Source organism: Corvus kubaryi, unplaced genomic scaffold (assembly GCF_017639235.1).
Source record: "Corvus kubaryi isolate FWS band 111438036 unplaced genomic scaffold, C.kubaryi_AGA036_p1.0 split1-37296, whole genome shotgun sequence".
Classification (NCBI taxonomy): Eukaryota; Metazoa; Chordata; class Aves; order Passeriformes; family Corvidae; genus Corvus; species Corvus kubaryi.
The window spans coordinates 4,232,250-4,248,583 of NW_024582075.1; the positions used below are offsets into that span (position 1 = coordinate 4,232,250).

The 16,334-nt window shown below is 37.3% G+C and overlaps 1 protein-coding gene across 4 annotated transcripts in view; it reads right to left on the reverse strand.

Annotated features, from left to right (window-relative positions):
* The window catches only part of COMMD10 (COMM domain containing 10), a 109,094-nt gene that overhangs the window by 89,047 nt on the left and 3,713 nt on the right, over positions 1 to 16,334 (reverse strand). For all 4 annotated transcript variants that reach the window (XR_006013555.1, XM_042012801.1, XM_042012802.1 and 1 more), the window contains exon 4: positions 14,942 to 15,097. Coding sequence is in view for 3 of the 4 variants with exons in the window: in XM_042012801.1 (XP_041868735.1) it covers positions 14,942 to 15,097 (156 nt within the window). In the remaining variant the exon portion in view is untranslated. The remainder of the gene's footprint in view (positions 1 to 14,941; positions 15,098 to 16,334) is intronic.

Consider the following 16,334-nt stretch of genomic DNA (forward strand, 5'->3'; position numbering starts at 1 on the left):
CTGAAGGAGCAAGGATGGAGCCCAAGTGAATAAGAAACTGACACTAAAAAATGGTTGGCAATGACCTCATTTGAACAAACAAAATAAGGCAAGTACGGTGAAACAGGGAACAGAATTTCAGAATTTCAGAAAATATGTATTCACCTAAAATTTTTTACCCAATACTTCCAACTTCAGCCAAACTTCTGAACCAGGGTCCAGTATTTTTAAAGGACAACAGAAAAAAGGGGCCTAAATACTCAACCAGTACCAGAGGAGGGAAAGAGGATATTTTTCAGTCAGTCTTGGCTGATAAACTCAGATCACACCTCCTGTCTGTCTCTTCACCCATGAATACTGGAAGTTTGATTTAATTTTAAGCAGAAAACTGGAATTTTCATGTAAATTACCTGATTCTAGAAGGGTCATAACAAACCTTTCCAGAAACTAAATGGCTCTCAGAACTCACTGATGTGGCACAGCTTACATCTTACCACAGTGCCAATAGGATGCCATACCATGCAAACCACTGTTTCTCATCCATGATTTGGCACCTGTCTGTACCTTAGGAAGTGCTTTAAACATAGACTCACAGAAAGTAAGACCAACAATGAGTAAACAAAGCAATGAACCTGCAAGAACTACATTATAGAAATACTGCTTGGACACATAAAATCAACAGCACTGAGGTTTTTATAACCACCAGGCATTTAGACAGTTATGAAACAGCCAATTACTTTACAGATCAAATTTAACTGTCATGAAGACCTAGCTAATTTGTTCAGGTTCTTGCTTTCCATTTTCTTGGCAAGATTTGCTGCTTTCAAAACACCTAGCTTTCACTAAGTAGAATAAGATGTTATAATCAGAAAACATACATGACTCAGAACATGTTGACAATTAATCAGCATTATAGGTTAAATACTACGTAACAATCCACTATAGATTAACTGGCTACAGGAAAGCCTATGAAGATCCTGTCATATCCAGTATTAGCCTCTCTGGCAAGCAAATGACCCTGAGCATTTCTACAGGCAGAGAGAGAAATTATGATTAGCAGTTAGCAAAGAGCAAGAAAAAGAATTCTCAAAACCAGTGTTTCATCTTAAAGTCTAAGAAGTGAGAAAAACACACTTCTGGGCTGAACTTGTTAATAAGCCTGATGGGCAGAGAATGCAGAAGCAATTCTAAACTGGCAGTAGTGTCGTGTAGTTTCATGTTTTCAGTATAGCTAAAAGGTAATTGGTAAATAAAAGTGATAACATTACCATATAATTGTTAATCTTTGAAAATCAGCTGTATAATGCAGTTTTACAACAGTATTATTTTAGTTGGGTATTTCTTCCACTGTTAATGGGCTATGGCTTCATTTGTCCACTTGAACTTTTTTTAAAGCAACAAAACTCCCCAGCATGTGCCTTTTTAGGTAGCAAAAGATTTTCATTACCACAAAGTTGCTAAGGAACTGCTGAAGCTTTCCAACATGACTTAGAATTTTAAAGCAAACTGAGCTTGTGGCCCACAGTCAGAATTAAAAGCCAGTAACATGACCACAAATGAAAATAAATCCTATCATTCCTTCTGAAAATTCAAATCTTGGTACAAAACTGAGTGCTTGTAATCATAGAATGGTTTGTGTTGAAAGGGACCTTAACAATCATCTAGTTCCAACTTCCCTCTCCTCCACACACATGGACACCTTCCATTAGACCAGGTTACGTACAGCCACATCCAGCCTGGCCTCGAACACTTCCAGGGATGGGGCATCCACAGTTCCTCTGGGAAACCTGTTGCAGTGCCTCGCCACACTCACAATAAAGAATTTCTTCCTAAGATCTAATCTAAACCTACCCTTTCTCAGTTTAAAGCCCTTACCTTTTCATTCTATCACTACATGCCCTTGTAAAAAGTTCTTCTCCAGCTTTCTTATAGCTACTTTTGTGGAGTAGGCCCCTCCTGGTACTGATGGTGCTGAAAGACTTGATTAACATGGACACACCTGTTCTTGGTTGCCAGCAGCCTTCTATGGCACAGTTTGCTTCTGTAGACTTGCATAGCTAAGAAATAACATCCAGGCTTCCTGACTTTACGTCCATACTCAAAGACTGAGTTCAGGGTAGTTTAAGTGCATCTATAGTTACTTCTCAGGCAGTCTGATTAATTTGAGGACATGCTAAAACAGTGAGATTTACTTTATTTTTTCTGAGGTTTTTAAAAACTGCATAAAGGAAACACAATGCCAATAACTTCTTACTGACTCATTTTTTTACAAGTACCACAGAAAACAGTCTTCCATTAGGCTGAAGCCCAACAAACTATTTCAGATAAAGTAGGTAAGTTACAGCAGCACAGAAATTAGTTTCATGCTCCACTGGTATATAGATCCACCCATTTGATTTTCAAATAATTTAATCCTTATTTTGAGAGATCATTTAGTTCAAAATGATCTGGTATTTGTGATGACTTCAGTGTTACTGAACATCACATTATGCTTTTCAGAGCCTGAGAAGAAAACTGACATGCTTGAAGCCCTATTAAAAGCACCAAAATAATGCACAAGTGCATGGCACTATTTTTCAAAGTTACACTCTCCTCATCTACTACTAAATGTGGTGTATCTGTAAGAGCATGTATCAGTTTACACACAGCAACTACTCTTGGAGGTTAAGTTCAGATTCACTACATCAAGGCTGGAGTGCTCCCTACTTAAAAGGCTACCTTACTTCATAGTTAGAAGTCAATATTGACATCTTAAGATTCCAAACTCTAAACTTCTACTATTTTAGTGTTAGGAATGAGTAACTAACACTGTGCAAGAGTGCATAAAAGGGGGATGAAAACCCAACCTTCAGCCCATTCTGGAGGAACTAGATTTCTGACACCTGAAGAAATAAGGAACTCCCCTTGAATAGCCCCAGTGTGAGCAAAAACTGTACCTTAAAAATGAAGCCTGACAAACTGAAGAAGTGCACTACATAATGTCGGTGCTTGCAGTAATGGGAAAAATAAACAACTCAATGTCTCTGTCCACATGTACCTTAGCAAGGTACCTAAAATGTCCCAACTACAACAACTACAGAAAGAGAGAAATTGCATCTTATTTTAACAAATGGAATCAGAATTTTGTCATTTTATCTCAGATATTAACTCATTAACTTCAATAATTTTTCTGTCTATATTGAGAGGTATAGTCCAACTTTAAAAACAAAACATCTCCTGGAAAAACTGAAAGGGCTGTTTATGTAATTTAAGCCACCTGTATTATCCTCATGGAAACTGTTATGAACAGGGATAATGGGATATGAAAGACATCGTCACGAAATCTTTTTCTCATATTACTACAGCAGTATGTATCACACTGACAACAAAACAATAAAGAATGTTTTCCACTCAACAACATACTTTGAGGAAATAAATAATCCACAACATAATAAATTTTCTAATGCAGTTCTTTCACTTACATTTTTTCAGTTGTTCTAAGCAAATAACCTACAGGAAAATGAGTATGGTCATCCTTTCATTCAGTTTAATTTTTGAAAGAGTAACTGCCATAGTTAGTTCCTGCACTGAAGACAAAATAGTCCTCAATTCATTGTAGAAAAATAAAATCAAAATACTCATGTTTAAAGTTTGAGAACCTCCTCATCTTTCAATAATTAATTAGACAAAATATACTAAGACACAGTTAAATAAATTAATGATTTTCACTTAAAGGAAGTACTGTAACATGTATGTATAGTTTTAATGTAGTAACTATCAGTTTTGTATGATGGGAGAGGACTAAATGTGTATTACATATTAAAAAAAACCCCATTGGTCTACAATGCATTAGTATAACTTTATACCTGTGTAATCACACCAGCATAAAACTAGAGGAAACCATTAAGTCTTCTCTCTAAAATTTACAGCCGGAGGTGCCAGTTCCACTTTTCATCAGCAAACTCAGCACTACAGAATCAAAAATCAAAATTAGACATTAAAATGTCAATTTTGCCTGCTGTGATGATGAAAATAATTTAGGAATGATTTAAGGGTGACAAAACATCCCTGACTAGGAACTCCTTCAAAAACTCTCTCCCTCTCAAGAAAAAGAGTATTACTGCAGAGGAGACAGCAGGAGGATGAAGCCAAAAGTGTACTCAATATAGCAAATAAATATTAAAACAGAAAAAAAGGGGCAAATTTTTAAGAGAAGGCAGTGACTGACAGGCACAATTTGCCAATCACCAGATGTAGAGTCTTCATCACAGAAACCATCTGTAATCAGGAAGTGAGTGTTTCCTTTAAGATAAGCCCCAGATGAAACACCAATTTTCTCCTGATGGGAAGCTTGAGCATTGTGAGTATGGGAGATGACTGCATAAACACATTGATTTCTATTCTCTATTGTTGCTACTGACTTCAGTTGAACTCAGGAGGCATGAATATCTTTGAAGTTCTGGATGCTGCAGCTTCTTTTCAGCAGGTCTCGCTGTAACAATTGCTCCATAGGTGAGCAGTGAAACAGCTGGATTTTCACATGGTTGCACGAAATTTCTGACTGCAGTCCTTTACCATGTTTTTAATAGCAGTAGAAAAACATTTCTATTTTTTAATAGAAAATAGAAAATAAAGTATACAGTAGTTAAAAATCTGTCCCTCTACTGGACAAACATATTCAACTTCAATGCAATTCAGCATCCCCATTTCATAAATGGGTTACTGAGGCATTTTGTAGTTTCAGTGAAAAGTACCCTTTAATAGCAGGTTTAAAAATTGTAAAATTCATATTTTACCTGTACATATGAAATACAAAATGAATGACTGGCATCTTCAGCTGACAGTATTGGGCAAATCTTTAAATTAAACACAAGACTTGGAGCGGTCCCCATAAAAATGGTATGTAACTATCAACAAAACTGTAAGTACAACCACTCATCCGTAGAACAGATCCAGAACAATAGGTTGAAGATTTTTATGAACTACAGGTCTGTAGTTACAGTCAGTCATAACACATATGTACAGCCAAGTTAAGCAGAAGTGGCATAGTCAACTACAGTGACTCACACTAAATTTTAAGACTGGACTTTTAAACTTTAAAGATAGTTTTGCAATGTTTCTCAGTCATGCAGGCATGAGAAAGTAAGAATCACTGGATGGATCCTATCTATCTAGACACAATACTAGAATGCAATGTCAAACCAGATTCTGCCTTAATCTTGCAGATACTGTGAGACCATCAACAAACAGGCAAACAAAACAAAAAAAAAAGGAAAGAGGAACTACATTTTTCACCACTAGACAAGAATAACTAGAAATAAAGGTAGTTGTAGTATAAAGGCAAGTAAAGAGTTAAACTGGGCTAGGCAGAGAGACAATGAATTTACAGAATCCTGTAAAAATATTGATCGAATGGAGCACAGTTCGGCGGGGGGGAGAAAAGTATCTCAGCCTCAAGAGAAGGCACTGTTATGACCAAGAGACTGAAAACAGGTTAGGTCAAAGACTCAATACATTGAGTGATTAAACCAAGTGGGATAGAGGCACTGAATGCGAAGATATCTTCACTAATGAGAACAAACACATTATGTTTGCTGTGCAACTCTTGGACCCCTCAGCACAACCTTCCTTAATAACATCAGTGACTTAAGGCAGCAAAAAAGAATAAAATGAAGAGCAGGAAGTCTTTTAACTCTGTAAACTTTTCATTTCATCTTATAATTAATGCCAGAAGAAGCAACAGGGGCAAAACAAAGAGCCAATACCTCACTTATCTCTCAGAGAAGATATTAAGAGCATATTAAAAATAGAAGAGACTGGGATTTAACTCTAAAAGGAAAATATGCACAAATTATGAGCCTAAATCTACCTTATTTGGTGAATATATAAGTTTAACTAGATTCTTCATCCAAGACTAGCTGAAGGTTAATTTCTTCCGATTTCCCATTGTTGTCTTCAAGGATAAAATCCTTTTTCTCTTCAGCAAACTTTACTGAGCATGTATACCAACAAAAGTGGTATTTTCAGACTTCTTTGTTTGATATTCAAACCAAACCCCCACATCTCTTCAACACTGGAATTCAAAAAAAAAGACGCATACCAAAAAAACCCCAGTATGCTTCAAAAGGAAGGAAACAAAAGAAATAATATTAGATTAAATTGGTAGAGTAAGACTAGTGCTAAGCTTCAACAACTTCAAAAGACTTTCCCGTAACTGCAGTTACTGCAAGTTTTCATCTTTAACTGATTTTTACTGATAAGCAACTAGCTTGAAAGCAAACAGAAAGAGACTCTATGATAAACATTAGAAACAGCATTCCAGTTTCAAAAACCCTAGCATTTAAGGGTTCACCTTAAGGTGAAAGGCAAAGGTAAAGGTACGGTTGTGCTCTGTCTATGGCAAATTTGTGGGCACAGAGTTGCACTAAAAATGCACACCAGTCTATGACCACTTAGTTATTAAGTCATGGCTGACTGGTGTTTTTATCTAGCAGAATATGTAACAAGATCCAGTGGAGGGGATTAAGCTGGACAGCTTTTAATTAGAGATAAGGCAGACATTTTTAGTAACCATAAAAAAGACCCCAGAAATTACCTGTCATTTCAAGCCTTGAAATCACAAGGAGACCCCTGTTCCAAAAGCTCTTTTACATACTGAGGACAAATTATGGTTTGTATTACATAGGAAGTTACAGAAGATAAGCACAGTACTCTTTTACAACCTTTAAAAATGCTATTTTGCATGTAGGAACAGAACAAAACTTACAAATCTTTCTAAACATTCTCAAAATGTACCTTTTTCCAACCTTCATAATTTACACTTCCTTGGTAGAAGACAGAAGAGGGCAAGGATAAGAAGCAACTCATAAAAAAATCCTCAAATAGTACATAAAAACTGAAAATAATTAAAATTCCTACTAATGAAGCTGGGTGAGTGAAAGACTAAGACTCAGTTGTGCTGTAGCTGGTGATTAAAATAATCTCGTTAAGTATAAAACTGTGTTTTTACTTTGCATTTCATCATTTGCAGTCTCTTTGCCTCTGTGAGTATATTGGCATCACATAATGCAACTGGTTCACCATTCACTGTGACAATGCCCATAGGTACAACACTGTGTTTGTGACCTCAGTTTGTCACTGTAAGAATAATTAGTTGATCAGATACTAACAAGAAACGGTAAAATTCTTTCCTATAGTTTGAGCTGTATTCCTCCTTTTGCATTCTTCTGATATCAGATAAGAAATCTGTGTCATGACATACACACACTGAGCACACCAATACTCTTTTTTTTTTTGGGTCATAACCACCACAGGATCCATGTGTTTCAGAGTATTTCTGTAGATGTGCCAGCATTTACCAGGGGGAACTTAGCATATTAACATTACATATAAGCCCATTAGCAAGAAGGCCGGTTTCTGAGAAAATCACTTTCAGAGTTTTTCCCATATGGCTTCAAATAGGCACTCAAGATACAGAACTGACAGCTCTGTCAAGAATTTTAGGTACATAACTTCACTAGTTGCATTCCCACGCATCATTATATTAAGCAATGCTGTCTGAAAGCTATAAAAAACTCTTCTTGCTTGGCAACATAGGACTTTTATCCTTATATCTATTTTAAGGATACCATGAATAGCTTTCCAAAACAAGAAAGCTATGAAGCACTTAGCTTGATCTGCCTTTAAAACAGAGATTTGAGCAGAGTACCAAAACACATACAGAGAATATAATATATGGGGGAGGGGAAGAGGAGAAAAGCAACAAAACTGATGAAAAACTGCCATGAGAATTCAGAGCAAACCCTACTAAAAATCTACCTCTTTTTTGCAGAGGAAAAAATACATTTTAATCTGATCAGTGTGCCCTCCTTTCTAAACTTGTACACTACCAAGCAAAGACTTAAAAACTGGATCAGACTGATACCAAACTATTATCACTGGCCTATCACTCCAAAGGCAAAATTAAGAATGTGTTCAAAGGAAAAAATTATACAAATACCATCATTCTAATTGACTAGGATTGTATTATCATCAGCAGAAATAATATAATAAAGGCCATATGAATAAGGACCAAAGAACCAATTAACACAACAGCAGAATATACATAATTAATAGCCCTGTGTAGCTGAAGACTGCCAATAATTCGGTGAAGAAAAATGAAAAGATTAAGTGAGTAATAGTATTAAGCAGTACAGCTTTATTTTAACTCCACAGTTTTTATTAATTTCTCAAGTCAATATCATCCCTACCTACTAAGCAGTAGATTAAAAAATTACAAAAAATTTCAAAACCTATGTTCAAAAACAAAGAGTTTTTGTCACACAATAGAAATAGTGTTCAATATGCCACAGAAAACTTGACCTAATCAGTATTCTAGGAAACACTTTTTCTTCTGCTCTAACAAACACAATTTGATTTGTCATCCTAACGAAGGTATCAACCAGCACGTTACCACCTACACCTCTTGCACAGAACTGACAGACTCAGAACTCAGAATACTACTTTGTAACAACTTGTACTGTGCAGGTGAGAAGAGAATCTGGTTTAAGAGAAATAACATGTCAATACAGACAAATTATCTGTAAGAAATTATTTCTCATAATAACTAGTGGTCTTGAGTCCAAACGTGAACACTTCTGCAAGCCAAAAGATGCACTGACCTACTCTCAAAAATGGCAGAAGTCAAATATTTTAGTATTATTATGGAATAACAAACCTGGACACTCAGTTACCCACTTGTTCTGACCATAAGTTAATCAATTCCACAGGTTGCAATGTTTTCTTAATGTGTAAACTATACCCCTAATAAAAAAAAAGTAAAACTGTCTGCCATTTTTTATTGTCTTGAAAGAGAAATGAAAGATTACTGCCCAGTCCTTCTTGTGTACACCACAGAAAACACCATACTGTCAGCATTTTAATACTTCCAGACAACCTCTAAGTACCATGCATCAGGAAAGGCTTAGAATTGTTTTGCCACACAGATTTTAGTAAAACACAATATAAAATTCCAAACAGGTCTTTCTTAGTTATTTCATAAACTTTACCTTGTGAATGTGTGCAGGGACACTGTGTATGTGTTGGAACAGAACTATCGAGATCTCAGTAATGTAAATCATGACCCTGATTCTGCACTTGGATCCACACAAGCAATCCCTTTACATACCCACTAAAGCTGCTTTAAAGAAAATTCAGGGTACTGTCGTACAGAGAAGCACATGGTAAGCAAAAGTACAAAAGAATCACACATTAACTAAATACTGAATTTGTGTGTAGTGCTGCACACCACCTCAACAGGTCAGCAACAGTCCCTACCAAATATGCAATGATAAACAAAAAGCCTATATGTACTTTTAAAAGAACATGAAAGAGAAAAGAAAACCCAAGCAACAACTAGTATTCACAGACTCATAGAATGGTTTGGTTTGGAAGGGACCTTTGAAAATCACCTAGACCAACTTCCCTGCCACAGGCCAGAACGTGTTGATCACTAGATCATGTTGATCAATGCCCCATCCAGTCTTTTGAACACTTCCAGTGATAGGGCATCCACAACCTCTCTGGGCAACCTGCCGCAGTGTCTCACCATCCTCATCAAGAATTTCTTCCTTAAATCCAGTCTAAATCGAGAAACCTTCCATTTAAAACCATTGCCACTTGTCCTGCAACTACATGCCCCAGTGAAACATCTAGCTCCATTTTTCTTGTAAGCCCCCTTTAAATACTGAATGGCTACAATAATGTTTCTCTGGAGCCTTCTCTTCTGTGGGCTGAACAACCCCTACTCTGTCGGTCTGTCTTCACAGCAAAGGTGTTCCTTTGTATCACTTCAATGGTCCTCCTCTGGACCCATTTCAATAGATCTGAGTCTGTCCTGTGCTGGGGGCCCCTCAGCTGGATGCAATACTCCACCTAAGGTCTCAGAAGAGCAGAGTAGAGGGGGAGAATCACCTCCCTTAACCTGCTGGCCTTGATTCTTTTTATATAGCCCAGGATACAGTTGGATTTCTGGGCTATGAGTGCACATTGTTGGCTCACGCCAAATTTCTCGTTCACCAGCACCTCCAAGTTCTTTTTCTGCAAGGCTGCTTTGAATACATTCATTACCCCAGTCTTTGTTCACACCAGTGGAAGCTCTCACTCAGGAGCAGGACTTTGCACTAAGCGTTATGAAGCTCATGAAGTTCACATGGATCCTCTCCTCAAGCCTGTCAAGATCTCTCTGGATGACATCTCTTCCCTCTACCTTACCAACTGCACCACTCAGATTGATGTCATCCACAATACTGCTGACAGTGCATGCAATCTTACTGTCATGACATTAAGTCGTGATGGTCCCAGTCCTTTTATAGCAGTCACCACATAAAGTATTAATACTCCTAAGTCTATTTCATACTCTATTCACATTAGCTATTCCCAAAATACAACAGAAGTATGTCCAGGACAGGTAACATGAAGAATGGCAAGCAGGAAACTTTCATGGAATGAGTGAGAAATTACACGCAATGTAGTTTAAAATAAAACCAAGAAAGACCACATTCTTGTTTAGCATTTCTCACAATGGAACAGGGGATATGCATTAATAATCAAAAGATAATGGATATACTGTTTTTAAAAAACATCAATACATATCACTTTTCCCTCAAGTGGTAGAAAATCAGAAATCAGGCAAGTACACAGACTAAACTTCCACATTCATTAAGTAGGATATCTCATAAGTGAGAAACAATGATCTTTTGAGGGGGCAAGTTCTAAGTCCTGACATGAGGCATAAGTTTCCGGCAAGCATGTTAACTAAAGGATTCCACCTCTATGCTTTCATCCGAGGTGCCAAAGACCAGGCACACAAAAAAAAAATTTTCTGATCCACTACTATAACACCTATATTCCTGGAATCTGAATCACAAACAAAACTACAAAGTACACCTGATTCAAAAAGCCTCATTATGAATCCAACATCAACCATGCACAGAGCATGAATAAATCAGTCTGAAGAAACCCACACAAACAAACAAAAGAAATCCAAACACCCCCACCATGCATCAATCCTCAAGATTCCTACCTAAAGCAAATGTCAATCTTATCTCTAAGACAGGAAAGAAGAACACCAGGAACTAAAGGCCTGTCAGCCTCAGTCTCTGGCAAGATGATGGAACAACTAATTCTGGAAACCATTTCTAGGTATGTGAAGAACAAGATCACTTGCTGTAGTTAGCATGGATTCATGATGGGGAAGTCACACTTGACCAACTTAATTCTACAGTGAAAAGACTGGTTTGGTAGACAAGACGAAAGTAATAGACAGGGTCTGCCCTGACTTCAGGGAGGCCATTGGCATTGTGTCCCGTAAGATCCTCATAGCCAAGCTGGTGATGTACGCTGACAGTGCAGACAGAGAGGTGGGCTGAAAACTGGCTGACTGGTAAACAGAGAAACAAAGTCTAGGTGGAGGCTAGTAACTAGAGCATACCTTAGGGACAAATATGGAGTCCAGTTTTGTTCAACGTCTTCATCAGTGATCTAGGTGATGGGACAGGTGCACCCTCAGCAAATCTGCAGATGACTCAAAACTGAGAGGAGTGGTTGGTACACCAAAGGGTTGTGTTGCCATCCAGAGGGACTTGGACAGGCTGGAGAAATGTTCTGACAGGAACCTCATGAAGTTCAACAAGAGGAAGTGAAATGTCCTGCACTGGAGAGGAATGACACTAAGCACCAGTACAAGCTGGATGCTGTCCAGCTGGAAAGAAACTTTGTGAAAAAGAACCTGAGGCTCCTGGTGGACACCAAGTTGATCATGAGCCATCCTGGCCTGCACAAGGAGGAGTATTGCTCACAGGCTGAGGAAAATGGTCCTTCCCCTGTACTCAACAATGGTGAGGCCCCACCTGGAGTAGGATAATCAGTGCTGGGCTCCACAGTATAAGAGTCATGGACATACTGGAAAGAGTACAGCAAAGGCCATGAAGATGATGAAGGGATTAGAGGACCTCACATATGAGAAGAAGCCAAGAGAGTTTTTTAACTCCTTACATGAAGCAAAGCTATAAAGACTGAGCCAGGCTCTTCACAGTGATGCCCAGTTACATGACAAGAGGCAACAGGCACAAAATGAAACACGGGAGGCTCTCTCTGAACACGGGAAAACATTTAGGTACTTTGGGGGCGGCCAAGAACTGACACAGGGTGCCCAGGAAGGTGGTGGAATCTGCATCCTCACAGATGTTCAGGTGCTGTCTAGACATGGTCCTCAGCAACTGGATTTAGATGTCCCTGCTTGGGCAGAGGGGGTGGATCAGATATATGCCAGAGGTTCCTCCCAGCTTCAACAGTTCTGTGATTATGTTGCTGGAACTTGTGATAATATAAATGTCATTCTTTTTCTGTACATAATATTTCTTCTGGAAGAGAAGTGAACAATGTAAAGTGGGAACTCATATATGGCCATGTAAACAAATACCGATATAGAGGGCCTATTTATAGAATCAACTGATTTATATGTTACACCTATATACACATGTTGAAGAGGCTATTAATAATTCAATGCCATCTCCTTTTACAAAGAAATAAGTAAATATAATTTCTAAATCAATATAAATACCTAAATTGTATATCTAATCTAAAAAGCAACCACTCTTATGTAAGTATTTTTCAAGCTTATAACATTTTTTTAACTTTAATTGAAGAGACAGTGATGAACATTTACAGAAAATTGGCTACTACAGCAATGTACCACAAGTAAGAGAGTATTTTTGCCCACTGTTTTTCAAGGTACAGAAAGGTAATACAGAAAATGCATGCAGATATGCAGTTACACAGAGAATATTGAAGGAAACAATGCAGTCACCTACTGCACTTGCAAGATATTACAAAGAGATTCAGAAGATTATAAGGAGATGACAAGTTGTTCTTCCATTACACTGCAATTTTAAAAAATTTTTACTTCTGCGTGTCTTGCTAGCAGAATAAATTCTTTATTCAGCAATTAATTTTGTGAACTCAATCTTTAAGGAAACTCTCATGAACTTCAAGTCTACAGGATTAATACTTCAGAGACTTTAAAAACAAACTGAGAAAGCAAATTCAAGTTCTAACTCAAATTACACTCAAACTGATACTCAACCTGTTATTTGGGAAAAAAGCAGGAGGGAAAATGATGGTGTAGCATATATAGAGGCACACATCTGTATTTAAACCTGCTTTCACACAAAAAAGCAAGTAAATTGCACTATGACATTTTTGCAGTTGCTTTCCTGCAAGCTCAATTAAAAATGACAGTTTAAAACTTCTTTATATGGAATGCAATATAGTAGGAAAACACCATATCATTAGGAGATGGTGCTGAAGTTAGAAAGAACCTCCAAAACCCTGACATACAGCAGAAACACTGTATGTTACAGGGCTCACAAAACTCGAGACAAGCAATGTCATTCCCAAACCAGGTCACAGAAGGACCACGGGTATGTATGTTACAAGCTGGAAATGAAAGAAGATGAAAGGTGTTTTTATTAGTTTCTCATATGCTGAAGAGCCAGCAGTAAAATATGTACTAATGCATAGTCCGGCTGAAGAAAGTTTTTAAAAACATCTGCTTTGTAGGCTGTCTTCAGAACTGCCTTCCATTCTGCACATATACTCTGCATGTTGAAAAGTTAACTTTATAATCTTTCATTATTTCAGTTGGTTTTCCAATTACTTACCTCCTTCAATGGACAGTCATACTTGCCTGTATACCTACGGTACCGCTGACCATTTAAACTTTGGGACTTGTACACTTGGTAACATTACTTCAAAAAAAAAACAGAAACCCAAAATATCTTGCCGATTCAATTATTTTTGCATACTTGTACTATCAGTCATTTACTCTGTTAGGTTCATGAGTTATTATAATTTTGCATATCAGAATCCTATAAATTTTGTGTCTAAAATTACCCAGTTTTACAGAGGCTCAAGTTTAAATACTTAGAAAAAAATCAACTGTGATGCAATTCAGAGTACCTCTAGTCTGTTCCATAGACATACATCATCTCAAAATGTGAATATTACATCAAAGTGAAATTCTAGATTTACTTAGGTGCAAGCAGGCTGGTACAAATTATGTTGTTCTAGTTCTGTCTGTGCATTATGTATACTTAATACATACAATTTATTTTCTATGTTTATTTTACTCGCCAAATCATTAAGTAACAAACTGAATCTTATCCCAACAAGATATAAAGCAAAGATAAAGATAAAAATAAAGTAAGAATAATTGAGTCAGTGTTTCACAATTCTTTCTAAAAATTTGATCCCGGCTGACACTGGTATTCTATATACAATTGTATTCTATATTCGGGGTTATATGTATATAGAATACATACATATATAGAATACATATGTTATGTGTATATATGTATAGATATAGGGTATATGAAGGGTTATTATGAAGCAACAAAATGAGGTATTACACCTTCTCATAGACATAGACATCTATGCCTAAAGATACAATGAGACTTCCATAGCATGTAGGAAGTTTTAACTGGCAACAAGCACATAGGAAGCAAGATTATATGCCATCATAGAAAAACACCTCAAAATTATAATAAGTATCTCGCAAAATTCACTACCCAACCAGCTTACAAAATTAAATATGGCAGGAGCTCAGATACAAGTACAGAGAATCACCGGCCCGATGAGCTCAACCACTACAAATGCTCGTGAGCACATGGTACCCTGGCCCTGTTGTAAAGCCTGTTCACAAACATCTCCAAATGTACATAGGTTGCTAACAGTGCATATATAGCCAGGTTCCAACAGTTACAGCAGCTCAGCTAACATGCAACATCTTTGTAAGATAACAGAATTCAACTGTCTCAATCAAATTTATCTAGTACCTGGAAGTACCCTGCCTTGCCACAAACTTTGTACCTTAGTTTAAATTCCTTGCTTTAATACAAACTAATGCAAGTTTATTCTCTCTCAGAAGAAAAACTACACACATTACCTTCTGAGGGGTCAAAACCCTCTGCCTGAACTTTTCAATCGTATCTTGACCTGCAGCTGCCCATGCACTAGCAAATGCTTCAGCTTTGTCTTGATCCAGGTGAATGCTTTGTAGCTGCTGTTGCAGTGAAGCAGGCTTCAAATTGTGATAGACTGCCTGTGAAAAGGAAAAATAACTGCTGTTGCTGAGTGCTGCTCTACAAGCCACACCACATACGTTCTAGCACAAATGGTCACAGTGTTCACACAAGATTTTTACTAGCAACTCCACTGGGGGAACTACATGCAGCCTGTTCATTAACCCTCTAACTTGGGAGACAGAAAACTGTAACTATCTCAAAATGCTCTTCTCAAGATAGAGAAACTACAAAAAAAAAATGTAGACACAAGCCAGATCTGAGTATATGTACAGTTATCAGTGAAAAAAAATGGGCTTTGAAGCCAATTGTGACTATCAAGAAAGGAGAACTTTTCCAAATTCACACTATTCAAGCAAACCTAAACTACAAGGTAATATGTTGAAAAACCAAGAACAGTTTGCCTAAACTGAGTTAGATATAACCTCCCTATTAGTGTCAATTTTTTTGTGGAAGACACTCTGTGTCATTCTTCACTTTCAAAACAGGACTGTGTCACCACCAGGTCAGGGAAAAAAAAGAAATAACATATGTGGCAAAGACTGTACAGCAGTCTTTTTATCTATAATGCCTCCATAGACCAAAGGGCTGTTAAAACAGTTATGGTCTGACAGAACAAGCAGCTGCTCCAAGAAGCATAGCTATCAGCAGGAAAACAAAGAGTGCTCATACAACATGTAATCCATCTGGGACTCCTTTTTTTTTGGCAGATATTAATATTCTTCACTCTTTTTTTTTTTTTCCTAATGCAAAAAAAGGCAAGAAAAGAATTAACTGCTTTTTCTGTTCATCTTCAATAATTATAATATCAATTAAGCAGTGTGAGGAAATCAGGAAAAGGCAATAAACAGGTAGTTCTGCTGTTTTGCTGAGATGAAAATTAAAAATTCCAGTCTGGAGGTGACCTCAGGTTTCACTTTCATTTTTCGGTGGACGGAAGCCATGAGGAGGACTGTTTGTTTTATTTCTAATGCAGCGGAATATGTTAAGTGAACTGATCATAAATTGACGTGTAAGAAAGGACCAGATTTAAATCCCACAACAGACCATCACTATGCATGCACTTTGCACAATACTACACGTTCTATACTTGCATGAAATGGATGGATAACATCATGCGCTTGACAACTTTTAAAACAGTTACCCTATTTACCTATTTAATTTATTTTATTTATTGTAATACAACAGCTTCCCAACCTTAGTAGAGGTAGTCCATGGAATCAGAAAACCTCTGTTTACAAGGTGACTACACCTTGC